This window comes from Kogia breviceps, chromosome 10 (genome assembly GCF_026419965.1).
Source record: "Kogia breviceps isolate mKogBre1 chromosome 10, mKogBre1 haplotype 1, whole genome shotgun sequence".
Lineage (NCBI taxonomy): Eukaryota > Metazoa > Chordata > Mammalia > Artiodactyla > Physeteridae > Kogia > Kogia breviceps.
Window position 1 is genome coordinate 40623747 of NC_081319.1, and position 27041 is coordinate 40650787.

Below are 27041 nucleotides of genomic sequence, written 5' to 3' on the forward strand. Positions count from 1 at the left end.
TGGGTTACAAATAAGTGCTGAATCCTCATTTAGAGTGCCAGTGCAACAATTGTTCCCTTGTGTGATGTTTCTGTGATTTTCACACCCACTCTCCCCCTGATTCCTGGGTATAATTTATTGGAATGACAAATTCTTATAAGGAATGAGGTAACTGATAGCATTTCTTTGTCTTGTTTTTAGGAAAATAGAGTGACTTTAAAAAAATTGTTTATTTGGCTGTGTTGGGTCTTTGTTGCTGCGTGCAGGCTTTCTCTAGTTGTGGCGAGCGGGGGCCACTCTTCGTTGCACTGTGCGTGCTTCTCATTGCAGTGGCTTCTCTTGTTGTGGAGCATGGGCTCCAGGCGAGCAGGCTTCAGTAGTTGTGGCTCATGGGCTCAGTAGTTGTGGCTCATGGGCTCAGTAGTTGTGGCTCATGGGCTCTAGGGCACAGGCTCAGTAGTTGTGGTGCACGGACTTAGCTGCTCCGCAGCATGTGGGATCTTCACAGGCCAGGACTAGAACCCATGTCCCCTGCATTGGCAGGTGGATTCTTAACCATGCGTCACTAGGGAAGTCCCTAGAATGACTTTTAAAGGGAAATACAGTAGCTAAAGAATGCCCACCTTGCAGTAAAAGCAATTACAAATACTTTAAATCAGTGGTTTTCAAAATTTGTTGATCATGTATGTCCAAGAAAGCAAAATTAGGAACGACTTACTTTTAAAAATATATATATATATATATATTTATTTATTTTATTTTTGGCTGTGTCGGGTCTTAGTTGTGGCATGTGGCATCTGTATTGCAACATATGGGATCTTTTGTTGTGACATGCGGGCTTCTCTCTAGTTGTGGCTCGCGAGCTCCAGAGCGCATGGGTTCTGTAGTTGCGGCCTGCTGGCTCTCTAGTTGTGGCTCATGTGCTCAGTAGTTGCAGTGCACGGGGTTAGTTGCCCTGTAGCATGTAGGATCTTAGTTCCCTGACCAGGGATTGAACCCACGTTCCCTGCATTGGAAGGCGGATTTTAAACCACTGGACCACCAGGGAAGTCCCCTACTTCCTTTTACGTTTAGTTAACATATAAAATTGTTCACTAGAAATTTAAATAGTTACTGAGTACGTGGAATCTTTCATGTTCATTTATTTTTTTGCTTTTATGTTTGTATTTACAAACTAAATTAAAAAAAATTTTTTTTTAACTTTTTAGTTTATATTGGAGTATAGCCGATTAACAATGTTGTGATAGTTTCAGGTGCACAGCAAAGGGACTTAGCCATACATATATACATGTATCCATTCTTCCCCAGACCTCCCCTCCCATCTAGGCTTCCACATAATATTGAGCATAGTTCCCTGTGCTCTACAGTAGGTCCTTGTTGGTTATCCTTTTTAAATTAATTTATCATATTTAAATACTTTTTCTTAATGTATCCTATGAAATCTAAATTCCAATTTGTGCTCACTGTTATCCATTTTAAGAATAAATGCATATGCTTTTCGTTAAAAATCAAGTGTGTTATATACTTTATTTTTCTTCTTGAACTTGTATTTTTATTTTACCTTCAAGAGAATATAATCCTAATATAATACTTTTTAATGCTTAAGTGTTCTCATGTGCACGTGCGTGCACACACACGCAAGATAAATATGTGAGGGGATGGATGTATTAACTTGCTGGGGGGGGTGAATCCTTTCACAATATGTATGTATATCAAATCACAACGTACATCTTAAATATCTTACAGTTTTATTTTTCATTTACACCTAAATAAAACTGAAATAAAGAAAAAAGATGACATGATTATCCAATTTCAGGGTCTTGGTTTTCAAAGCCTCAGTCTACACAAAACCAGTGATGCTTTTTTACTGTTTACTCAGTAAAAGACATGGAATAAAAGTTGAAATGGATGGGGCTTCCCTGGTGGCGCAGTGGTTGAGAGTCCGCCTGCCGATGCAGGGGACACGGGTTCGTGCCCTGGTCTGGGAAGATCCCACATGCCGTGGAGCAGCTGGGCCCGTGAGCCATGACCGCTGAGCCTGCGCGTCCGGAGCCTGTGCTCCACAACGGGAGAGGCCACAACAGTGAGAGACCCGCGTACCGAAAAAAAAGAAAAAAAAAAATTGAAATGTTTAAGTTGCCACTCATATGTCACTAATAGTCATATTTTTAAACTGTTCTATGCAGTTGAGGCTTTGAGTGTAATAAATCAGCTACTTTCATTTTGAATACTTTAAAAACTGTAGTGATTTGTTATTTATGTAGATATTCATGCTTTGATGTGATTTTAGGTTCATGCAAAATGGATTTTGGACACTGATGTTTTCAATGAATGGATGAATGAGGAGGATTATGAGGTGGATGAGAACAGGAAGCCCGTGAGTTTTCGTCAGCGAATTTCAACAAAGAATGAAGAGGTATTTTGTTTGGCACCATTTTTCTCACTTGGTGTTTTCTTCTTTCTTGGCCTGAATGTTATCAAATCTTCATTAATAAACTCTCAGCCATCAAGTGTATATAAAAGTTACTAAATGGCCATAACAACCATCTCAGGAGCTGGCATCCCCCAGAAAGGGGCATGAGAATCTCAGAGGGTCATTACGATTTAAAGTGGCCCATGCAGTGTGCAAGGTTGTACAACTGATTTTGTTCTCTAGATCTGAGTATTAATTTTGTGAACCAAATGTCATCACAGGGTAATTTAACTTAGCTGTTCATTTTCCAAGGGAAAACTGATACAGTTTTAATATTTTTTAATAGCTTTGTTAAGGAACATATAGTAGTTAGTATAAAGTATAGGCCTTAAAGGTGTCATAGTTACAGTTCAGTCCTTTTTTCAGGTAGGGGGACTTGACATTTAATACTCTTTAATCCTTTAAGAAGCCCAACCATTTAAATATTTATCCGTGTTTCCTTATAAGTCACAAGTTGGGAGGTGGGTGTGGCACTAGAGGAAGACTTAAGACTGAGAAGAAGGCTTAGATGTGTTAGTGTTGGGTTATGACAGCTTCAGATAGACACTGTGATTCCGGAAGTCTTTTTTCACTGGGGACACTTAAGATTTTTGCTTTTGGTTTTGTATTTTCGTTTTTTGAAAAAAACTTTTGAGACATATACTTTTAACCAATAATTTAGAAAGTGTAGTTCTTTCATAACTATTTTCAGCCCCAATACTTTCTTACTAAAAGTCTGTCACACACCATATATTCTTAATCTTTAAGAAAAATATTTAAAAACTGAGTCTTTTTCATATCTTTTTATTTTTAGTTCATCCCTATTTGCTTTGGATATATATATTTTTTGCCTGCATTGGGGCTTGGTTGCTGCATGTGGGCTTTCTCTCATTGCGGTGAGTGGGGGCTATGCTTCGTTGCGGAGCACAGGCTTCTCATTGTGGTGGCTTCTCTTGTTGCGGAGCACAGACTCTAGGTGCGCTGGCTTCAGTAGTTGCAGCACACGGGCTCGGTAGTTGTGGCTCACGGGCTCTAGAGTGCAGGCTCAGTAGTTGTGGCTCACAGGCTTAATTGCTTCGCGGCATGTGGGGTCTTCCTGGACCAGGGCTGGAACCCGTGTCCCCTGCATTGGTAGGTAGATTCTTAACCATGGCGCCACCAGGGAAGTCCCAATCGTTAATGTGTTTTTTTTGTTGTTGTTTTTGTTTTTGTTTTTGTTTTTGTTTTTTTTGCGGTATGCGGGCCTCTCACTGTTGTGGCCTCTCCCATTGCGGAGCACAGGCTCCGGACGCGCAGGCCCAGCGGCCATGGCTCACGGGCTTAGCTGCTCCGCAGCATGTGGGATCTTCCCGGACCAGGGCACGAACCCGTGTCTCCTGCATTGGCAGGCGGACTCTCAACCACTGCGCCACCAGGGAAGCCCCCAATCGTTAATGTTTAATTAATGTTTTAATCTCTGATTTGTTTTTCAACCTCAGATGCAATACTTTGGATCATTTTAGGTGTATTTTCTTTGTTATGGTCTGTTTTATTAAATTGGTATTAAATTTATCATCTACAGGCTGACTTTTGTATATTGATATATGGCCTGCAACTATGCTGAGCTCGTTTATTAGCTCTAATAGTTTTTTTGTGGCTTCCTTGGGGTTATCCATATATAAGATCATGTCATCTGCAAATAGGGATAGTTTTACGCCTGTGGGTTGACTTTTAAGTCATAAATTGCAGTCTTGTAAAATTTTACCTCTTTTGAGTCATTTTCTCATATTCCTTTTAATGATGAACTAGGAGTAGTTTCTGGTACATTTTCACAGGATCATTCAGCCAGTCTTTGTATTTCATTAATTTAATAGCATGTGTTTCATATTTTTCCAGTGGTTATTGAAAATGCTTTTCCCACCTGGGAACACAGAATTTGAACAGGAACAGTTTTTAGTTGTGAGGGGTTTGGGCATGTCTGTTTTGTAGTATACTTTGAATACCTGTGGGATGGTTCTAATATATCCATTGATGGTGCATCACCTGGAAGGTCAGGGAAAGTCTCCTGACTGCTTATGGTCCAGGATGCTTAAAGTTATGCCTTTCATTTCCTCTGAGCCATTGTGTTTGGTATTAACTTTGTTAAAACTCACCTTTGGACAAGGGTTTTTAGAAACTGAGGAGTCAGCGAAGCTAGCTGATATTTACTTCCATTTACTTCTTCCTAGCCAGTCAGAAGTCCAGAGAGAAGAGATAGAAAAGCATCAGCTAATGCTCGAAAGAGGAAACATTCACCTTCCCCTCCACCTCCCACACCCACAGAATCCCGGAAGAAGAGCGGGAAGAAAGGGTAAGAACTGCAACATGATTCAGAAGGCATTGAAACAGACTAAAGAACTTTGCAGATTTTTACATTTACATTGGACGTTTGCCTTATTTTGACTTGGTTGGAAGTCTTTGCTTTGATAGCTCATCTTGCTATGGGATGTTATCTGATGGGCATCTTATGTCATTTTTATACATTTCTGTCTCCGAATAGAACGTTTTTTTCTGTATCAGTGTATGTATTGAGAAGTGTGACTGGTAAGGAATTTAAGAAATTATATTCACCAGTTACTGTCCTTCTCCAGTTTTAACACCTGTCCCATACATGATCCAAATGACTTATAGAGGAGTTGAACCTCTGTCTGCTCCATATTCTGCAATTGCAGCAGTGTAGTGCCTTATTCAGTAAGTCACGTTTGTACTTAGTGAATCTTGCTTGAGTGGAGATTTTGGTTTCTGTTGAATAGGTTGTTGTGAGGATTAAGTGAGACTTTAAAGACCTTGCACAGTGCCTGGCCTGAAGTAGATACCTATAAATGGTAGACAATACATAATAATTTTATGATTATGTACTAAGTAGATACTTAATAATTTCAGGGTTATCTAGCTCAAAACATATTTTATTATTTATTTATTTATTTATTTTTTTGCGGTACGCGGGCCTCTCACTGTTGTAGCCTCTCCCGTTGCGGAGCACAGGCTCCAGATGCACAGGCTCAGTGGCCATGGCTCACGGGCCCAGCTGCTCCATGGCATGTGGGATCTTCCCAGACCAGGGCACGAAGCCGTGTACCCTGCATCAGCAGGTGGACTCTCAACAACTGTGCCACCAGGGAAGCCCTCAAAACATACTTTTTAGACTTTTTTTTGATGTGGACCATTTTTAAAGTCTTTATTGAATTTGTTACAATATTGCTTCTGTTTTATGTCTTCGGTTTTTTTGGCGGGGACACATGTGGTATCCTAGCTCCCCTACTAGGGATTGAACCCACACCCCCTGCATTGGAAGGCGAAGTCTTAACCACTGGATCACCTGGGAAGTCCCTCAAAATACATTTTAAGCAATTTTTCAGAGGTTATAATTTAGTTTTAGAAAATGACAGTTTGCAAAATTTACTCTTTTCATGTGGTAGCAAATTTGTCGACTTTCTGGCTGTTGTCAAGTAGATCTTTACAGTGCAGTCGTCTCTCCATCAGCTTCCTTTTGTGAGTTTCTTCTCTAGCCAAATTTGCCTTTTGTTGCCCAGAACATACCTTGAATCACGTTATTTCTTGAAGGGTAAGGTTACTTGAAGCATTCTTTTTTTTTTTTTTTTTTTTTTTTTTTGGTATGCGGGCCTCTCACTGTCGTGGCCTCTCCCATTGCGGAGGGCAGGCTCTGGACGCGCAGGCTGTGCGGCCACGGCTCACGGGCCCAGCCGCCACGCGGCACGTGGGATCCTCCCAGACCAGGGCACGAACCCGTGTTCCCTGCATCCGCAGGCAGACTCTCAACCACTGCGCCACCAGGGAGGCCCACTTGAAGCATTCTTAACTATGCATAGAAGCTTTTAGGGAAGTTAAGAAACTCTTACTTAGTTTTATAAATAATATTAATGAGTCAGTTACAGTTATAAAAAGATGTTTGTTATTTTATCAAGTCACATGTACTGTGACATAAAAATTAAAACAACAAAATACGTTTTTCTTGGGGATTATTGAGGGTAACCTTATCTCTTAAACTTGTATTCTGAAACTCACTGTTGATGTTTAGAGATTTCAGAGCTACCTGAGATCCCTGTAAAGAATATCATAACAACTTTTCCAAATGTTTCCGGGCCTGAAATCGATGTGCTACTCTCCCTTTTATGGGCCAAGATGGGCTGCCAGGACATGAGTGGTCACCGAACCAAAATGTGATGTCCGGGATGCTCACAGTGGTGGCATTTAGTCTCTACTCTGAGTATAAAACCCACCAAATTTAGTTTCCTAAAATAAATGTATGTGCGTCCTTTAATTGAATGCATCTGCCTTCTAATGAGCAGGACTTTGCTCATTTAAGTCTCCCCTTAGAATAGTCTAACTGAAACATCTTGAAACCTGTTTTCCTAACATTTGTTTTATTCATCTTCCCTGCATCTTTTCTTCATTTTGAAGTATTTTACCTCCTTGTCACCTTTAATTTTTCATAGGCTTAAAAAAATTGTCATGTAATTTTTATTAAATTTTTTTTACTCTGTATACCTTATTCTAACCTATGCCAACATGTTGTCCCTCTAAAAAGAGAATTTGGAGCCTTCTCTCAGCAGTGAGGACTCAGCACGCTCTTTCTCCATTCTGCCTCCCTTGTCGGTGTATTCTAGATTACTACCCCAAAATGGGAAATTTTTTTTCTTAAGCTTTTATTCTTTTACTCATCATCCTGAAACATTGCCAACTTTTTAGTAAATTGTTACAGTTCTCTTTCTCTGAGTTGTATTTTTGTGGTCCTTGTATTCATTTCTTTGTATTGTTATACATCACATTATATGAGGTAGTTAATGATTTCTGTCCTGAATTCCCTGTAATTCCTGAAGGTAAGGAATCATTCCATTCTTGTTTGAACTTTAACGTGCTTTCTGGCATGTGTTAGTTTTAAAAATAAATGTTGATTTGATTGAATTGGTGGTGAAAGAACAATGGCAATTTTTACAAAATACAAAAGTTAGTACCGTCCTGAGTGATTTTACTTTGCAGTTCCTGATGTTTGGATGATACAAAGAGCCAGGAAAATATGAAAAACCAAAAAAAAACCCAAAAGCAGTTATTTGTATATATCTTTGAGAAAATTTCTTATGTAAGTGATTCTTTATGATCTGAGATAAAATATGTGCTGTATTTCCTTAGCAGATATTTTTTTATTACACTAAGCACCTTTTAGGATACTGTCTGCAAATTTGTATTGCAGAATTTCTGTGGTCATTTCTTATGCCCTATAACTTTTCTTTTCCTTTTGACTGGTTAGATGTAATTTGGGGAATGGTATCTAATTTTTTAAATTTCTGTTTGTCTTTTAAAGTGATTCTGAGCGTAGTTTCTCTAACAGGGTAGTTAAAGCCTCTGAAATTGTTTGCTGTAAGTAGCTATCGTCAGTCTTGTTTGTGGTTATGTATCTTTTATGTTTTAGCCAAGCTAGTCTTTATGGGAAGCGGAGAAGTCAGAAAGAGGAAGATGAGCAAGAAGATCTTACCAAGGACATGGAAGACCCAACACCTGTACCCAACATAGAGGAGGTGGTTCTTCCAAAAAATGGTTTGTATCCTTTTGCCTAGACTGTGAGAGTATTAGACGTGATTTAATTATTCTCAGCGGTGCCATGGGATGATTCACTTCTTGCTCTGTGTCACCAGTTCTTAACTTTCAAATATTAATAGATTCCCCCTTTAAGGTTAACGTATGTGAAATTCCCTCTATTCCTGTCTTTTGGTATACTTTTGCTATTTATCGGGAAAACACACTGTGATCAAAAAGTTCTCGAAATTTAGTAATGCTTTAAAGTTAATGGTTTTAAAATCCCAACAGAATCAATATATGTATGAAAAAGTGGAGTACATATCTATGCACAATTCAGCCTGTTTAAATCAGTTATTGGGAGGCAGATGTTAGACCTTTTAAACTGTTGATTGTGGATTTGTCTGTTTGTCCCTTTATTCCTGTTAAATTTTTTTCTTCCTGTATTTTCTTGTACTTTGAAGCTCTGCTGTTTAAGGGCATATACATCTAGATCATCGTGTTCTTCTGATGAATTGAAGCTTGTATTATGTCTCTAGGTGCCATAATAGTGCTTGTCTTGAAATCTAAGTCTCTGATAATAATAAAGCCTCATCACACCACATCCTTTTCATTAAATTTCTATGTTTTGTTAGTCCCCACTGTACTTAAGACTTCAGCAGTCCTATAAATTTTTTCTTACATTTTATGTTTTCAATTTGTACCTCTCTGGCATTCTTTTACTTTCACTCTAATTATGTAAAGCATTGCTTTTAAACATCAATTTGTGGAGACTTAGTTCTTTCCCCCAATATACACATTTTCTGTTTTTAATTGGAGTATGTAGTCCACTTAAATGTAACATAATTATCTATATGGTTGGGTTTAAGTCTACAGTCATGCTGTTTTTTTCCTATTTGTCCCTCTTATTTCCTCTTTAGCTTTTAATGTTCTATTCTAGCCCCTCGCTATTTTCCTTTCTTTTCGAACTTATATGGTTTCTTTCATATATAGCATAGTTTTGTTTTTTTGTGTTTTTTTTGGCCATGCAACGTGGCATGTGGGATCCCAGTTCCCCAACCAGGGATGAAACCCATGCCCCCTGCATTGGAAGAGCAGTCTTAACCACTGGACCTCCAGGGAAGTCCCTATATATAGCATGGTTTTAAACTTCACAGAGCATAAAAGTCACCATTTTAAAGTGTATTTTAATCACTCCAATGTTTTTTAGTAAACTCACTATGTTGTGCAGTCATCACCACTGTTTTAATTCCAGATGTTTTCATCCCTGTGAAAAGAAACCCTGTACTTATTAGGAGTTAGTCCAAATTATTCCCTTTCCCCATGTGTTGGCAACCACTATACTACTTCCTGTCTGTATGGATTTTCTTAATCTCTGTTTGTTTTTTAGCTATATTTTTCTTAGTGGTTGCTCTAGGGATTACAGTGTATAATATATCCTTAATCTATCAAATCGATTTAGAATCATTGTTGTCTAGTTGAGATAAAAATGTATGAAATTTACCATAATATAATTTAACCTATGCCCTCTCCTGTCTTGTAATGTTTTCATGTGTTTTACTTTGATGTGTGTTGTAATCCCTACAACATTTTTCTTTTTTGATCTTTTTTAAGTAGTCATTTGTATTTTTAAGAAATGAAAAATGTAGTCATCTGTAATGTTATATGAGTTTCTAAAAATCACCATGTTATACAAAATGGGGCAATAAAAACCACACAAATATATTTTAAAGGTCATATAGAAGAGAAAATTCACAGAGGCAATCAAAACAATAATCTTAAATAAAAACTATGAAGGTGGTGGTAGTCTTAAGAGATAACCATCTAAAACTGGGAAGCTATAATAATTAATGTAGTATGGTTTTGACACAAGAATGGCTGCATTCATCAGTGGAATAGAATGGCCACTTCAGGGACTTCTCTGGTGGTCCATTGGTAAAGAATCCACCTCCCAACGCAGGGGACACGGGTTCTATCCCCGGTTGGGGAACTAAGATTCCACGTGCTGCGGGGCAGCTGAGCCCGTGCACCTCAACTAGAGAGCCCCAGTGCTGCAAACTACAGAGCCCATGCGTCCTGGAGCTCAAGCACAACTACAGAGCCCATGCACCCTGGAGCCAGCACGCCACAACTAGAGAGAAGCCCTCGTGCCGCAACGAAGAGCCTTTGTGCCCGCAATGAAAGATCCTGCATGCTGCAACAAAGACCCAACACAGCCAAAAAAAAGAAAAAATAGAATGGGAAATTCAAATGTAGAACCATATTTGTGAATAAATTTAAATTATTATGAATTTAGCAACACAAATAAATGGGAAAAGATCAGACTGTTCCACAAGTCCTATAAATTTTAGTATTCTTCTCTGTATCATATATAAGAATTTAAACTTAAGGTGGATTAAAGTGCTCAATTTAGAAACAAAACTGGGGCTTCCCTGGTGGCGCAGTAGTTGAGAATCCGCCTGCCAGTGCAGGGGACACGGGTTTGTGCCCCGGTCCGGGAAGATCCCACATGCCGCGGAGCGGCTGGGCCCGTGAGCCATGGCCGTTGAGCCTGCGCGTCCGGAGCCTGTGCTCTGCAATGGGAGAGGCCACAACAGTGAGAGGCCCGCGTACTGAAAAAAATAAAATAAAATTTAAAAAATAAAAAAAACTGTAGGGGCTTCCCTGGTGGCACAGTGGTTGAGAGTCTGCCTGCCGATGCAGGGGATGCGGGTTCGTGCCCCGGTCCGGGAAGATCCCACATGCCGCGGAGCGGCTGGGCCCATGAGCCATAGCCTTTGAGCCTGCGCGTCTGGAGCCTGTGCTCCGCAACGGGAGAGGCCACAACAGTGAGAGACCCGCGTACCACAAAAAAAAAACAACTGTAGGGACTTCCCTGGTTGCGCGGCGGTTAAGAATCCGCCTGCCAATGCAGGGGACACGGGTTCGAGCCCTGGTCCAGGAAGATCCCACATGCCGTGGAGCAGCTAGGCCCATGCGCCACAACTACTGAGCCTGCACTCTAGAGCCTGCGAGCCACAATGGCTGAAGCCTGCGTGCCTAGAGCCTGTGCTCCGCAACAAGAGAAGCCACCGAAATTAGAAGACCGCACACTGTAAGGAAGACTAGCTGCAACTAGAGAAAGCCCATGTGCAGCAACGAAGACCCAGCGTGGCCTCCAACACAGCCAAAAGATAAACTTATTACTTATTTAAATAAAATAAAAACAAAACTGTGAAAGTAAATTTCCAAATACTAATGTACTTTAAATAAGTGTTAGTCTTAGAGAAAATATTCATTACCCATTTAACAAAGAATTAAAACCCTAAATATTGGGCTTCCCTGGTGGCTCAGTGGTTGAGAGTCCGCCTGCCGATGCACGGGACATGGGTTCGTGCCCCGGTCCGGGAGGATCCCACATGCCGCGGAGCGGCTGGGCCCATGAGCCATGGCCGCTGAGCCTGCGTGTCTGGAGCCTGTGCTCCGCAACGGGAGAGACCACAACAGTGAGAGGCCTGCGTACCGCAAAAAAAAAAAAAAAACCTAAATAACTCTAAAAATTCTTAAACCTTATGGAATAAAGGACAAAGTATTATATACTGGTAATTTTATTAAAAAACCTGGGATCAATAAACGTATGAAAAGATGCTTAACTCACATAACCAAGGATATGTAAATCATTAAAGTAACTTTTCATCCATGTGATTTTCAAAACTTAGAAAGTAGATGATTTCCAAAGCAGAACTGTTTTGAGGAAGTGAGTACTTTCAAATGCTATTGATGGAAGTATAATCTGATGAAAAGCACTTAACACAATTTGGCTATATCTATTAAATTTAAAAAATTGTACAATAACAGTTTTAATTTCATAATCCATATTAAGAAATTACATGCATGCACAAAGATAAGTATAAAAGAATGTTGATTACACAGTAATGAAAAATTGAAAATAAATAAAGTTTCCATTGATATAGGGCTAGTTACCTCATGATCCACTCATGGACACGGAATGTCCATTAAAAGTAAAAGAGACGTAACTAAAAATACATGGAAAGATCACACAGGCGCACTGTTACAAAAGTAGAAAACTAAGTACAAAAGTAGAAAAATAGAGTACTAAGGAAATAAGCACAGTATGATAACTTTATATCTAAGATTTAAAAACCCTCAGAATGTTTTGAAGTCTACATAGATGTATAAAAGGTATTGGTTCTCCCTCAATTTGTCTGTCTTAATGAATGGCACAGAAATGGGAATCTACAAGTGCACAACAAAACACAAAAAATACTTTTGGTAAAGGAGTTGAAAGGTTCTTTTCAGGGTTTGCTCTCTGTATTTCTGTATTGTTTGCTTTTATGATGAAAAAGATTGCTGCTTGTTTAATTAATTACAGAATATTGTCTGTTACATTAAGTGTTAATGTTTCTCAGCTGGACTTGCGGTTTTTACATGAAGGTGAGTAGGTTTTACACAAAGGTAAGTACTGAATGATGGTGGAGATGCAGTGAGAGTTGTATATTTTTTAATCTTCTATGCTGTTTTCTTAAAAATAGGTAGAACTTTCCCCCTAAAACATAATTCTTTTTTTTTTCTTTCTAGTAAACCCAAAGAAAGATAGTGAAAATACACCTGTTAAAGGAGGAACTGTAGCAGATCTAGGTAAAAATCAGAAAATCTATACAGTTTTGTCTCTTGAATATGTCAGCTCCCTTGATAATCCCTTCTTTACTGAGAGATTTCAGTTGCTATGCTTTCTAGCATAGATATTATCTTTGGCTGTGTTAGTACCATTGTTGTTTAGTTTGCTACCATATTAGGAAATTTAATTTCTTATGATCCACTCTCTCCATTCTTACTGATCTGAGCGTAACGTTTTCCTGCAAACTAGCAAAGGTGGTAATATTATATCTAAATTAGAATATCTGAGTTTTAAAGAAACAGTTATAATTAGAGCACTTTTTATAATCTGAAGTATTTGTTTCACAACATGTGCGAATTGATTTTGTGTCTTCAGAACAAAAATCTGTTGACTGTTAATACTTTGTAAACCAACAGAAACTTTCCTTGGGACTTCCCTGATGGTCCAGTGGTTAAGACTCCGCTGTGCTCCCAATGCAGGGGGCCTGGGTTTGATCCCTGGTCAGGGAGCTAGTTCTCGCATGCATGCCGCAACTAAGAGTTCACATGCCGCAGCTAAGAGCCCTCATGCCGCAACTAAGACCCAGTGCAGCCAAATAAGTAAATATTTTTAAAAAGAGAAAATTTCCTTAACAGGATAAAGTGAGAGTCATATCATCCTTTTACTGTATTTTCCAGTTATAGAGTACACTTTCACAAGTAAGGTCTAATTCTTGGATGTGCTTTGAGGGTAGTCACTTGTTCCAGTTTTTAAAAGTAAGGATAGTTGTAAACATCTTTGTTCCTGAAAATTATATATATAATCTCATTTACTTTCTTCATTTGTAAAAATCAAAGGGGATCCTTGTGTTTTCAGTATATATTAAATTTATGAGTTGATGGGATTTTAGACCTAATAGGGATTTTCAAGATTTCCTTATGTGGAAAATGAGACTTATATTTCACTGTGTCCTAGTCAAGTGAATTCTGTATTTCAAATAAACTGCTGTGATTTTTTTTTTTTTTTTTTTTTTTTTGCGGTTCACGGGCCTCTCACTGCTGTGGCCTCTCCTGTTGCGGAGCACAGGCTCCGGACACACAGGCCCAGCGGCCATGGCCCACGGGCCCAGCTGCCCCGCGGCATGTGGGATATTCCCGGACCTGGGCACGAACCCGCGTCCCCTGCATCGGCAGGCGGACTCTGAACCACTGAGCCACCCGGGAAGCCCTGCTGTGATTCTTGATGGCAGACATGAGTGGGTGTTTGGGAGAGTTTTTTACCTTCATTTCACTAAATACATCCTGCTTTTTCTGGCATAAAACCTGTCATTGTACGTCAGTGGATGATTCTATTTTTGGTTATGTTGAAAGTAAAGCAGAAAATTGTCTTGACAGTTTATATAAAGATGTTATTAGGTCAACAAAATAAACAAAAAAAAGAGATACTGTCAAAATCCTTCTATCTTAATTGTTTTTAACATTATTAATAGAATATGGAGCTTTAATAACTAGTAGTAATTTTCATTTTCCGTAAGTTTATATCACCTATTCTACAGCCATCACTTATCCACTGAATCAAAGGCCAAGAAAGCAAAAACTAACTATAAAATCTTTTGTTTTATATTCTTAATAATGTGAAAGGGTAAAATATTGTTAAGACTTGAATACTCTTCACTGGGACAATTTGTTAAATAGATTGATAGTTTATATTTTAAAAGTTATATCCCGAAAAAGAATAATTCTGTAGTTTTAAGGGAGTGGACAATTGTCTTTTTAAAAGTGATGTGACTATTAGAGTATTTTTTTTGTAGATTTTATCAGAGGAGGCAAATTGAAGCCAATTTTAGGAAAAGGATGGGGTTCCAACTGGATTAAAAGTTTTAGTGCTGGGTATAGGAGGTCTTCCCGTTGTATTTGTGATCAAGTTGAGGTCTCAATCAGGAGTGCTGTGGCTGTGGATGCTGCTGACCATAGCTGGAGAGTTTGGCTCTTTGGAATTTGAAATTGTTGTCCTGGCTTTTCATCCAGGGACCAACAGGCTTCCCATGTATCATTTAAGCATCTGACTTTCTGCATTGGCTATAACCTGAACCACGCCAAGGGTGACTGATCCATCAACTGAGAATTATTGTTCAGAGTTGTTTGTTGTTTTAACTGATCCATATTTTGCCTTATATGCCACTGAGCCAAGTGTACCCAGTCATTTCTTTTTTTTGTGAGATCTCTGGAAGGTCAAGATTCAGGGGTGGAGGTGAGAGTGTATTTGCCCACATCTAGAAGGAGAAAGAGAACATTTATTGAGTATTACCATCTAGGAGTCAGAATGAAGGGTGCCCCTCCTACTTTTGTATTATCAGAAGTCTATTTCCATTCGGTACCAAACTCCTTCAGGGATGAAAATCTGTTAAACTAAAATGAAATAGTATAATTTGACCAGAGAGAGTTCAGTCATTATATTGTACTACCACCATTTAGTGAGAAGATGATTATCCTTTGGTTTATTAAGATCCAAAGGACAAAACATTCATTTTTGACGGCCTTACCCAGAATTCTTTCTGTTAGTCACTTCCTAAGAAAAAAATAGTCCCTCTGCAGAGTTTGACTCAATGTTGGTAGTGCTGTAACTTACCTCACGTCTGCTTTTAGCAGATGTTTGTCTCTAACTTACAAATCAAGGAACAATGTCCATCTTTATGTTACGTGAGTACCTGTCAGGTGTCATTCTTACGTATGTTTGTGTTTCTCCATAAAACCATGTTAGCCCCAATTCATTGAAATAGAGACTGGAGGGGTTCAGTAACGTTCCTAAGTATACAGCGATTAAGTGAGAGAGCACAGATTCAGATCCAGGACTGTCTGTCTGTAGTGCTAATGCTAATGCTTTATATCATTGCACTCTGCTCTTGTGTCCCACTCATTTCTCTCAGCTTCTATTCATGCTTACAGTTTTGTTAAGTCATGGGGTACATCCACACCTCAGGTTCTTTGATTTGTCTTCTTCCTCTCTGTGGAATGCTTGCTTTGTCCTTCTCTCAGGTTGCAGCTTAAATGTTACCTTTTCAGAGAGGCTTCTCTCTATATTTGCTCTGAAGGGTCCACCCACCCAATTCCTCTCTAAAATGTATTATTTTGTCTTTAGTCTCTGTATAGCAATTTTCTTTTCTTTTTTTTTTTTTTTTACATCTTTATTGGAGTATAATTGCTTTACAATGGTGTGTTAGCTTCTGCCTCGTGACAAAGTGAATCAGCTGTACATACACATACATCCCCATATCTCTTCCCTCTTGCATTTCCCACCCTCCCCATCCCACCATTCCAGGTGGTCACAAAGCACCGAGCTGATCTCCCTGTGCCATGCGGCCACCCCCCACCAGCTATCTGTTTTACATTTAGTAGTGTATATGTGACCATGCCACTCTCCCACCTCGTCGAGGCTGACCCCTCCCCCACCCCATATTCCCAAGTCCACTGTCTAGTACATCTGCATCTCCATTCCCGTCTTGCCCCCAGGCTCTTCATGACCACCCTTTTTCCCTTTCTTAGATTCCATACATATGTGTTAGCACACGCCATTTGTTTTTCTCTCTCTGACTTACTTCACTCTGTATGACAGACTCCAGGCCCATCCATCTCACCACAAACAACTCAATTTTGTTTCTTTTTATGGCCAAGCAGTACTCTACTGTATATATGTGCCACATCCCCTCCATTGATTCATCTGTCGATGCACACCCAGGTTGCCTCCATGCCTGGCTACCGTAAATAGAGCTGCAGTGAACACTGTGGTACACGACTCCCTTTGAACCATGGTTTTCCCAGGATATATGCCCAGTAGTGGGACCACTGGGTCGTATGGTAGTTCTATTTTTAGTTCCTCAAGGAACCTCCATACTGTTCTCCATAGTGGCTGCATCAGTTTACATTCCCACCAACAGTGCAAGAGGGTTCCCTTTTCTCCACACCCTCTCCAGCATTCATTGTAGATTTTTTGATGATGGCCACTCTGACAGGTGTGAGATGGTATCTCATTGTAGTTTTGATTTGCATTTCTCTAATGATTAATGATGTTGAGCATTCTTTCATGTGTTTGTTGGCAATCTGCATATCTTCTTTGGAGAAATGTCTACCCAGGTCTTCTGCCCATTTTTAGATTGGGTTGTTTGCCTTTTTGATATTGAGCTGCATGAGCTGCTTGTAAATTTCAGAGAGTAATCCTTTGTCCATTGCTTCATTTGCAAATATTTCCTCCCATTCTGAGGGTTGCCTTTTTGTCCTGTCTGGTTTCTTTTGCTGTGCAAAAGCTTCTAAGCTTCATTAGGTCCCATTTGTTTATTTTTGTTTTTATTTCCGTCTCTCTAGGGAGGTGAGTCAAAAAGGATCCTGCTGTGATCCATGTCACGGAGTGTTCCGCCTATGCCTTCCTCCAAGAGTTTAACAGTGTCTGGCGTTACATTTAGGTCTTCAATCCGTTCTGAGTTTATTTTTGTGTATGGTGTTAGAGAGTGTTCCAGTTTCATTCCTCCATGTGTAGCTGTCCAGTTTTCCCAGCACCACTCACCAAAGAGGCTGTCTTTTCTCCACTGTACACTCCTGCCTCCTTTATCAAAGATAAGGTGACCATATGTGCATGGCTTTACCTCTGGGCCCTCCATCCTGCTCCACTGATCTACACCTCTGTTTTTGTGCCACCACCACACTGCCTTGACCACCGTAGCTCTGCAGCACAGTCTGAAATCAGGGAACCCGACTCCCTTAGTTCTGCCTTTCTTTCTCAAGATTGCTTTGGCTGTTTGGGGTCTCCCATGCCTTCATACAAACCTTGAGATCCTTTGCTTCAGTTCTGTGAAAAATGCCAGTGGTAGTTTGATAGGGACTGCACCGAATCTGTAGATTGCCCTGGGCAGTATATTCACCCTCACAATGTTGATTCTTCCAATCCAAGAACATGGCATACCTCTCCATCTACCTGCATCATCTCCAGTTTCTCTCATCAGTGTCCCATAATTTTCTGCATACAGGTTCTTCATCTCCCAACGTAGGCTTACTCCCAGATATTTCATTCTTTTTGTTGCAATAGTAAATGGGAGTGTTTTCTTAATTTCACCATCAGATTCCCCATCATTAGTGTATAGGAATGCAAGAGACTTTTGTGCATCAATTCTGCATCTTGCTACTTTACCAAATTCACCGATCAGCTCCAGTAGTCTTCTGGTAGCATCTCCAGGATTCTCTATGTATAGTATCATGTCATCTGTAAACAGCGACAGCTTCACTTCATCTTTTCCAATTTGGATTCCTTTTATTTCTTTTTCTGCTCTGATTGCTGTGGCTAAAACCTCCAAAACTATGTTGAATAATAGTGGTGAGAGTGGGCAACCTAGTCTTGTTCCTGATCTTAGTGGAAATGGTTTCAGTTTTTCACCATTGAGGACGTTGTTGGCTGCGGGTTTGTCACACATGGCCTTTATTATGGTGAGGTAAGTTCCCTCTGTGCCTACTTTCTGGAGGGTTTTTATCATAAATGGGTGTTGAATTTTGTTGAAAGCTTTCTCTGCATCTATTGAGATGATCATATGGTTTTTCTTCTTCAATTTGTTAATATGGTGTATCACGTTGATTGATTTGTGTATATTGAAGAATCCTTGCATTCCTGGGGTAAACCCCACCTGATCATGGTGCATGATCCTTTTAATTTGCTGTTGGATTCTGTTTGCCAGTATTTTGTTGAGGATTCTTGCATCTATGTTCATCAATGATATTGGCCTGTAGTTTTCTTTCTTTGTGACATCCTTGTCTGGTTTTGGTATCAGGGTGATGGTGGCTTCGTAGAATGAGCTTGGGAGTGTTCCTCCCTGTGTGTATAGCAGTTTTCAACATTTGATATCTTTTTGTTTGTTTATTTTCTCTTCCATCTCCTGCCACTCTTAACTGGAATATAAACTCCATAAAGATAAGGACTTTTTCATCCTTGTGTCTTTAGCATTTTTTAAAAAAATAAATTTATTTATTTGTTTATTTTATTTTATTTATTTTTGGCTGCACTGGGTCTTCGTTGCTGCACGCGGGCTTTTCTCTAGTTGCATCTAGCAGGGGCTACTCTTTGTTGTGGTGTGCGGGCTTATTGCTGTGGCTTCTCTTGTTGCGGAGCATAGGCTGTAGGTGCACGGGCTTCAGTAGTTGTGGCACGCGGGCTCAGTAGTTGTAGCTCGCAGGCTGTAGAGCACAGACTCTGTAGTTGTGATGCACGGGCTTAGTTGCTCCGCAACATGTGGGATCTTCCCAGACCAGGGCTCAAACCCATGTCTCCTGCATTGACAGGCAGATTCCTAACCACTGGGCCACCAGGGAAGCCCGTGTCCTTAGCACTTGGACGGTGGCTGGTGCATAAAATTTAGTTAAATGTTTGAAGGCTGGTTCCTTATCGCCTGTTAAAATACTGCTCATCTTCTTATATCCTCTAAAGTAGGGGTTGGCAAACTTTTCTAAAAAGGGCCAGATAGTAAATATTTTAGGCATTTTGGGCTATAAGGTCTAAGTTACAATTAGTCAACTTTGCCATTGTAATGCAGATACAGCCATTCATAATATATAAACAAATGATCATGGTTTATTCCAATAAAACGTTTATTTATAGACACTGAAATTTGAATTTCAGTTAATTTTTGATATGTCATGATATATTTATTCTTCTGTTGATTTTCTCTTTAACCATTTAAAAATAAAAAAAAATCATTCTTCACTTGCACGTGTGATAGGAATCCCCAAGACCATCCCCAGGTTTGGAGATTCTCTAGAAGGACTGATGGAACTCAGCATATAGTTGTGCTCACGGCTGACATATATCACAGCAACATAGGAAGCATAAACAGATCATAAGGGGAAATAACACAGGCAGTGTCTGGGTGCAGGCTTCCTTACGCTCTCTCCCTTACATGAGGGATCGCACAGAGTGCGCTCTTCACACAGCAACACACATGCAGTGTTTCCACCTAGGGAAGCTTGTTTGAGAGTCTAAGATCAGTGGTTTTACTGGTAATGTAGGGTACCCTCTGCCTAACACATACCAGAATTTCAGGCTGCAGAAGTTTATCATAAGCTGCGTTGTGCACAGTCTAGGCACAGCGAACCACCCTTCTTATCAGTTAACTATTGACTTAGGAACACACTGAGAGTCAATTTCCCAGATTCCATACAAAAACAGGCAGTGGGCCTGATTTAGCTTGTAGGCTATAGATCCTGACCCCTGTCTAAGCCGTTTATTTAGTGCTTTTCAAATAGCAGATTCTTGGAAATATTTGTTTGAAGGAATAATGAAAACAAATGGCTTCCTTGTGTTCTCTTTAAACTTTACAGTGCCTTAGTCACTGCCAAGGGTCATAATAATTATATAAAAATAAAATGTTATAGGAACTTAATCATGTAATTATTTGTGCTGTAACCTCTACCTTTTCCACCATGGCACTTTTACTCTTCACTATGGAAGTCAACTGCCTAGTTTAAATTATACATGGATTTGCCTTTGTTCTTTTGCAAGACTAGCATTTAGGTCCTGTAGTCCCCTATCCTCAGAAGGTATTAACACTCTTGCCGGGACTTTGTCTGTAGGGATTTATATCACTTCCTTCTTTACTCCTCATTCTTTATTCATTTCCTCTGGGATCCGAAATGTCATTACTTTGTTTCACTAAACCTCTGGAGGCAAGAGCCCAAACCAAGTTCCTTACCTATTATTAAGTAAGATCATAAGACTAAGATTGTAGCCCAAGTAGTATTTAATTATAAGTTCCCTGTTGTTGGAGAATTTTAATGATTTGTGCTTTGAATTTTTACTCACCTCTATGCTTCTGTGTACAATTCTAATTTACTGAATTATTCAAGGTGAATTAGCTTTAATAATACCCTCTTTCTTTCCTTTTCTCTGGCCAGTATCAATTCCTTAAACCTTTAGGTTTCCAGGTAATCGAGAGAGCATTTACCTGTTAAATGAATTACATGTTTTGATTTTGCAGATGAGCAGGATGAAGAAACAGTCACAACAGGAGGAAAGGTAATGATTTAGTTAGGCCTGGTGCAACAGTAACTCTAAGGGTCTTGTGTATCGAGCAGTAGAAACACTGATTTGGAAGTTTCCTTAGAAATATTCTATTTTGAGGTCCTTTTGATTTTTTAAATTTCTTTTTAACACACGCCCCAAATAGTCTTTCTTGACCCACCCCCCAAATTTTATCAAGAGGAATTTGCCATTTTCCCAGGTGGTATTCCTCATATGCTATAGTTTCTGATTCCATTACTCTCCTGGTTGCAAGTTAATAATCAGAGCTGCACAATATTCCAGGTGAGCAGGGACCGTGCCTTGCTTTGATTTTCTCACTCCCATTTCTATTAGTGCAGCCCCAGTCCACAACTGACATAGCCTTTGATCATACTTTTCACCTTTTTTGAGCCTTAAGTCAGCTGCTTCCTGTTTCATCAGTTTTGCTGTGGAGATATGTCAATAATTAGGCTGTAGGATGGTGTTGGATTTTAGGCAAGGTTTTATTTCTCTTTTTAAGTAAATGGCACCTTGTTTATTCAGGTTGTCATCTCTAACTGTGTTAAGATGTGTAACTAATCCTTAATCTCCGTGAAATAACTTCCTTAATGCTGAAAATGGTTAGTTCTTTTTTTTTTCTTTTTCACTGTGTCAGAGAACTTCCCCCACATGACACTTATTGTTGTTTCGTACACAGTCATGAAATGAAAATATTCATGACAGGATTTCAAGGAAAAGTATTTCAAGAAACTCTTCTACAGATGGCTCTTTAGCTGAACTGTTCTTATGATGTTTTTCTTTAAAATCAAACTTCTTTATTCAAAGAGCTACTCATAAACATTTATGAATATTACATTTGTAAAAAGATATTATCTTTTAGAGTAGAAAGTATTGGGTGGCAATAAAGGAGACCAAAATAGAAAACCAAATAATTATGCCCCCCCCTTTTTTTATGCCAAGGGTGGGAGTACTTTTGAAACTATGGACAAGTCTCTGTTATGTAACTTAAACCTAAGATGGTTAGAGGTGGTTACTCTAACACCAGTCCCATGATGTCTTCCTGCTTCTCTCCTCACTGAGATGATTAAACTGTAGACTGTCAGCCTTTATTCATTTCAATACCAGCCTCTCCCTAGTTTTCCTGAACAAAGAAAATTTTCTGAATTGAATCACATTGAATTTGTAGAACCTATGCCACAAAAACAAATTAACCATGAGCATAGATTTTGCTAGCTTCCCTGGTTTGGGAAATAAAATTCCTTACCTTTGTCATCAATAGTAACACATTTGTTTCAACATCATTTAAGTAACAACCAGAGTTTCCTTGATGATTTCATACATTCAATTTTTTTTTGATATTCATTGATCTTAAGGAAACTACTGTCTTAAGTTTCTAGCAGTAACTAGATCCTCACCTAAAGCAATATAACACAGGAAATTTAGGTTGATTTAAGTTAAAGGTAGAAATTAAACTATGGAACCTTTGTAAAAGAATATGATGCAAAATTTGACTGGTTTCTTAACAGAAAAGAATTTTATAAGATTAAAAACAATAAAAACACCACAGATAAAAGGTTGATAGATAGAACTGTACACAATTTGAAAATATCTGAATGTTAATAAGGTTATTTCCTGTAGTATTCTTTGTGAAAATGTTTAATCTGAAGTTAATTATGAAGAATTATTGTGATAAATAGAGATTGGTAGATGCTCTACAAGCTGTCTGGTCTGGATTCTTCAAGAATTTTAATGTCATAAAATCTCCCCCAAAAAGGAGGCAGGGGTTAAAGGAGACTAAGGAGACTTGACTATCATATATAATATGGACTCCTTGATCAGGTTCTGTATTGAGAAAAATCTGTAAAGGACATTTATGGGACACTTGGATCCCCTTGAATATAAAGCGTATGTTAGATAATATTATTTGAAAGTAATTATTACTGGGGGAATTCCCAGCACTGGTGGTCCAGTGGTTCGGACTCGGTGCTTTCACTGCTGTGGGCCTCGGTCGGGGAACTAAGATCCCATATACAGCCAAAAAAAAAGTAATTATTATTGTTCACTGGTAGCATAAAATATGTTCTTGTGTTTTGACTTAAAGCAGTGCTTTTTGAAAGTATTGTATTAGCAAAACCAGGTTTTTAGGTGGAATCATTTGCAAAACCTATATAAATGTGATAAAAGTCAGAACTGGGCTTCCCTGGTGGCGCAGTGGTTGAGAGTCTGCCTGCCGATGCAGGGGACGCGGGTTCGTGCCCCGGTCCGGGAAGATCCCACATGTCGCGGAGCAGCTGGGCCGGTGAGCCATGGCTGCTGAGCCTGCGCGTCCGGAGCCTGCGCTCCACGATGGGAGGGACCACAGCAGTGAGAGGCCCGCGTACCACAAAATAAATAAATAAATAAATAAATAAATAATATAAAAATAAAAAAGTCAGAACTAATTTTCATCAGTAAGAGTGGTTAAGAGTGTAGGCGCTCTAGCTGGGCCTTCTGGAGTTTTATCCTGTTTATGTCTTGTTAGCTCTGTGCATCATTTTCTCATCCACAAAAGAGATGATAAACAGTACCTGCTGTTAATTGTGAGGAATAAGTGAGATATTGCACATATCGCTGTTGGCAGATACTTAGTACTCAATCTTTGGGATTGGGGAAACCTTATCATTATGTCTCAGTGTCCTTGTGTTACCTCCTTATAAATAAATTGAGAACTAGTAATTTAGATTTGTGATTCTAGGATTAGGTTAAACTAGACAAATAAGTAGCAGGCTATTGTGGAAAAGTTTTGGGCTTTCTATGAGTTGATTCCCTCATCTGTAAAAAGGAGGAATAAAATATGCTATCTCATCTGGACATATTGTGAAGGTACCTTAAAAACTGTGAAAGGATGTTTTTACTTGATATTTGTTTTTCTGGTCCTTGAAATTGGATCAGCTAGCTGCATTTTCTGTAACCTGCTATTAGAAGTTTGAAAGCTATTCCGTATCTCTCTGTAGCTCTCTTTCTCTGAACTTTGGCTTCTTTTCTATAGGAAGATGAAGATCCTGGCAAAGGTGATCAGAGTCGGTCAGTTGACCCTGGTGAAGATAATGTGACAGAGCAGACCAATCACATTATTATTCCTAGCTATGCATCGTGGTTTGATTATAACTGGTGAGTAGGTCGCCTACATCTGTGAACATGGTAATTAGGAGTAGGAAAACTTTCCTTGAAATTATATTGTGCTCAGCACTTCCCTGGTGGTGCAGTGGTTAAGAATCCTCCTGCCAATGCAGGGGACACGGGTTCGATCTCTGGTCTGGGAAGATCCCACATGCTGTGGAGCAGCTAAGCCCGTGCACCACAACTACTGAGCCTGTGCTCTAGAGCCCACGAGCCACAACTACTGAGCCCACGTGTTGCAACTACTGAAGCCCGCGTGCCTAGAGCCCATGCTCTGCAACAAGAGAACCACCTCAATGAGAAGCCCATGCACCGCAGTGAAGAGTAGCCCCCGCTCGCCACAACTAGAGAAAGCCTGTGCACAGCAATGAAGACCCAATGCAGCCAAAAATAAATAAATAAATTTATTTAAAAAAAAAAATTGTGCTCTTCTGCCCAGGTCCCCTCATCAGTAATCACTGTCACAGTGGATGAAGAGGGATGGAAAGTTATTTTATTTTAACTTTGGAATGTGTTCTTTTGGTTGTTTTACTTGGGATAGAAACTATTATGTTGTAACTTAGGGTTATAAAACTTTGTAAACTTGAACCTGACTCATTTGGAGTCAGTTTTAGTTCAGACAGGCAAATGCTTGAGTATTTAATAATTATAAAATATTGATGTTCATTATATGATTTTTAAACATTATGGAACTATTTAAAGAAAAATTCATCTTAGTACCCAATAATGACTTCATGTTAATCAGAAACAGGAGCCCTTTCTGGTATAAACCCTGGCATGTAAAAGAAGAGTTCAGGAAAACAACCTCTTCAGCACCCTCCCTGTCATTTACCACAGCCACTGTGGCACCCTTGGAACATGGCTGGAAATAAATGGAGATGTACATGTCTTACTTATTGATTACTTATGAAATGTAACTCTTTCACGTCAGGCTGATTTTTATTGGACAGTTTTTTATTTTTAAATATATGTACCAGAACTCCAAATAGATGTTAGTTTCTTTAAGGTACTTTCATTGGAAGGCTGTATATTTAGTCTAGTGATACTGCCCTTACAATCTCGTGGTCCTGTGCTTATATATATATATATATCTTTTAAAACCAACTTAAAAGAATAGGGTGGATGGTCCATTTGAGTCATACCTTATTTTTGTCCAAAACCACAAGGTATGGCCTCTACTATAGAGACTTTTCAGCATGCTTTTTAAAACTAACTCTGAATGCTGTTCCTCATTGTTTTGAATAAGTAGAAGCTGAAACAGAATAAGTATATTGCTTTTCTTTGAAGGTCAGTCTTCATTACATTGATTATTATGTTAAATTACTTTCAAATTTGCAAGTTTCATTATTGTTATTTGTAATTACAGATTAAGATTCAGAATGGCTTGAGAAACTAGCATTTTTCCCCTCAAGAAAGGGGAATGTCATAACAACAGTACATAGTGTTTTAGGTTTTTATAGGTTACCGAAACAATTCCATTTGCATGATGATCTTTGCATGTCACAAAGTGTGCTGTTAGATGGACAGTAGAGGTATTAGTTATATCCCTGTTTTATAGATAAACTGCAGCCTCAGTTGAAGTGGTGCAAAGTTGCAGAGTTGCTAATTGGAAGAACTCATGTTTTCTGATTCCGAATATCCCACTCCTTCTACTACTTGACTCATTCTCACAACCTAAGGAATCAGCTGCCAGTACTTCAAACATAGATTTTTGAAAAAGAAAGTGCTTGCGATTAAACATCTTGTGTGTTTTGTTCTTGGTGAAATTGTCTTTGTGGCCTCTTCCTAACCTGTAACATAGCAATGAGAGGTATATTAGGACCAGTTTATAATTAATTGCTTACAGTTATTCTCCTTATAATAAAACTTGGAAATTCATTATACATGTATCATAAATTCATCTTAGAAATTATCTTCCTGTAAGTTTCCAGGTGGTTCATTTTATTTATAGTATTTGGTAGTATCCAATTCAAACAATTTAAATGTTACTGAATAATGAAAGAGTGAATGCTTTTATTTGTATTCACAGACTATTGATTTGCTCTTTCCCATGTAATCTCTGTACATGTTGCATATGTGGAAGGGCACTGAGAAACTAAAATGTGTCATCAGGAAAAATAATTGATTAGCATTAATGTCAAAACCTTTGTGCTAAATGTACAGTTGGTTTCATTTGTAGAGTGTTTTTGGCCTGATATTTCACATGGTCTCAATAGTGCTTATCACCTGTAACATTTTATAAAATTATCAGTGCTTTTTATCTGAATGTTAAAAATTAGTTCTGTGATCTTTTTTAAAAGCAGTAAATCACTGAACTATTTTTAAAAATTCAGTTCACCACAAAGTTTCTGAGGGCTGGATGAAAAGGTGCATTAATGTTGAGCCTGAGAAACCGATTACAGTCAGTTTCATTGTCTTTTGGTCGATAATTCATTTTACCAATTTGTTGCCATGCCAACTGCTGTGATTTTTGTCAGCCAATTTCCAAATAACTTTTCCTAATTTGTGGCTCATCATCTAGTTACAGTGTGTTATGACAAGAACATAAAATCTGAAGCCTTCAGTGTGTATATAGAACTTTTTGAGTTTGGTTATGGGAATAGAAGAACTACAGTAAGTATTGGGGGTGAGAAAGGGAAAGCTTTCTTTAACTCTATATATTATATATAACTTTATAAATATATATTATATACTTTAATTTTATTATTACATACTGTTAATACATAGGAACTTGTGTAAACCAGTTAAATTTTGCAAGTAGTGCTCAGTTTTTGGTTTTATCAGTTTCACTTTGAAAATTAAACAAGCTTAGCTCACATTTCAGGATTTTATTTTTCAAAGAGGATTCCTAATTGTCTTTCTCCCCTTCAGTATTCATGTGATTGAACGGCGTGCTCTTCCTGAGTTTTTCAATGGAAAAAACAAATCCAAGACTCCAGAGATGTGAGTGAAATGTAAAGATGTAATCCTGATACTGTTACATATTTTAGTGGGACCAGTATTAAGAAAAATTAATATTTGGACGTGTTTGGCAGGGGGTTCTTAAAGCACCCTTCTGAGTTAATCTTTGCTATTGTCTGAAAGTTTACAAATATCTTAACTCTGTTCAGAACAGTGTTCATATCTCAGCTACACAGCACTCCTTGCTTCAAAGGAAATTGTTTCAAATTTTTTCTTCCTCAGTCTTGAACTGTTGATACATACATATCAGCTTTTGCAGCTAAAGATTGAATTCAGTAACAGATACTCACTAAACTGAGTTCAGTTTTC

At 38.8% G+C, this 27041-nt stretch overlaps 1 protein-coding gene across 3 annotated transcripts in view; it reads left to right on the top strand.

The window, feature by feature from the left end:
• The window catches only part of SMARCC1 (SWI/SNF related, matrix associated, actin dependent regulator of chromatin subfamily c member 1), a 182131-nt gene that overhangs the window by 64011 nt on the left and 91079 nt on the right, over positions 1-27041 (top strand). For all 3 annotated transcript variants that reach the window (XM_059076999.2, XM_059077001.2, XM_067044362.1), the window contains 7 exons: positions 2270-2395; positions 4639-4760; positions 7881-8005; positions 12563-12622; positions 20590-20627; positions 23641-23762; positions 26643-26714. In XM_059076999.2, the coding sequence (XP_058932982.1) occupies positions 2270-2395; positions 4639-4760; positions 7881-8005; positions 12563-12622; positions 20590-20627; positions 23641-23762; positions 26643-26714 (665 nt within the window). The remainder of the gene's footprint in view (positions 1-2269; positions 2396-4638; positions 4761-7880; positions 8006-12562; positions 12623-20589; positions 20628-23640; positions 23763-26642; positions 26715-27041) is intronic.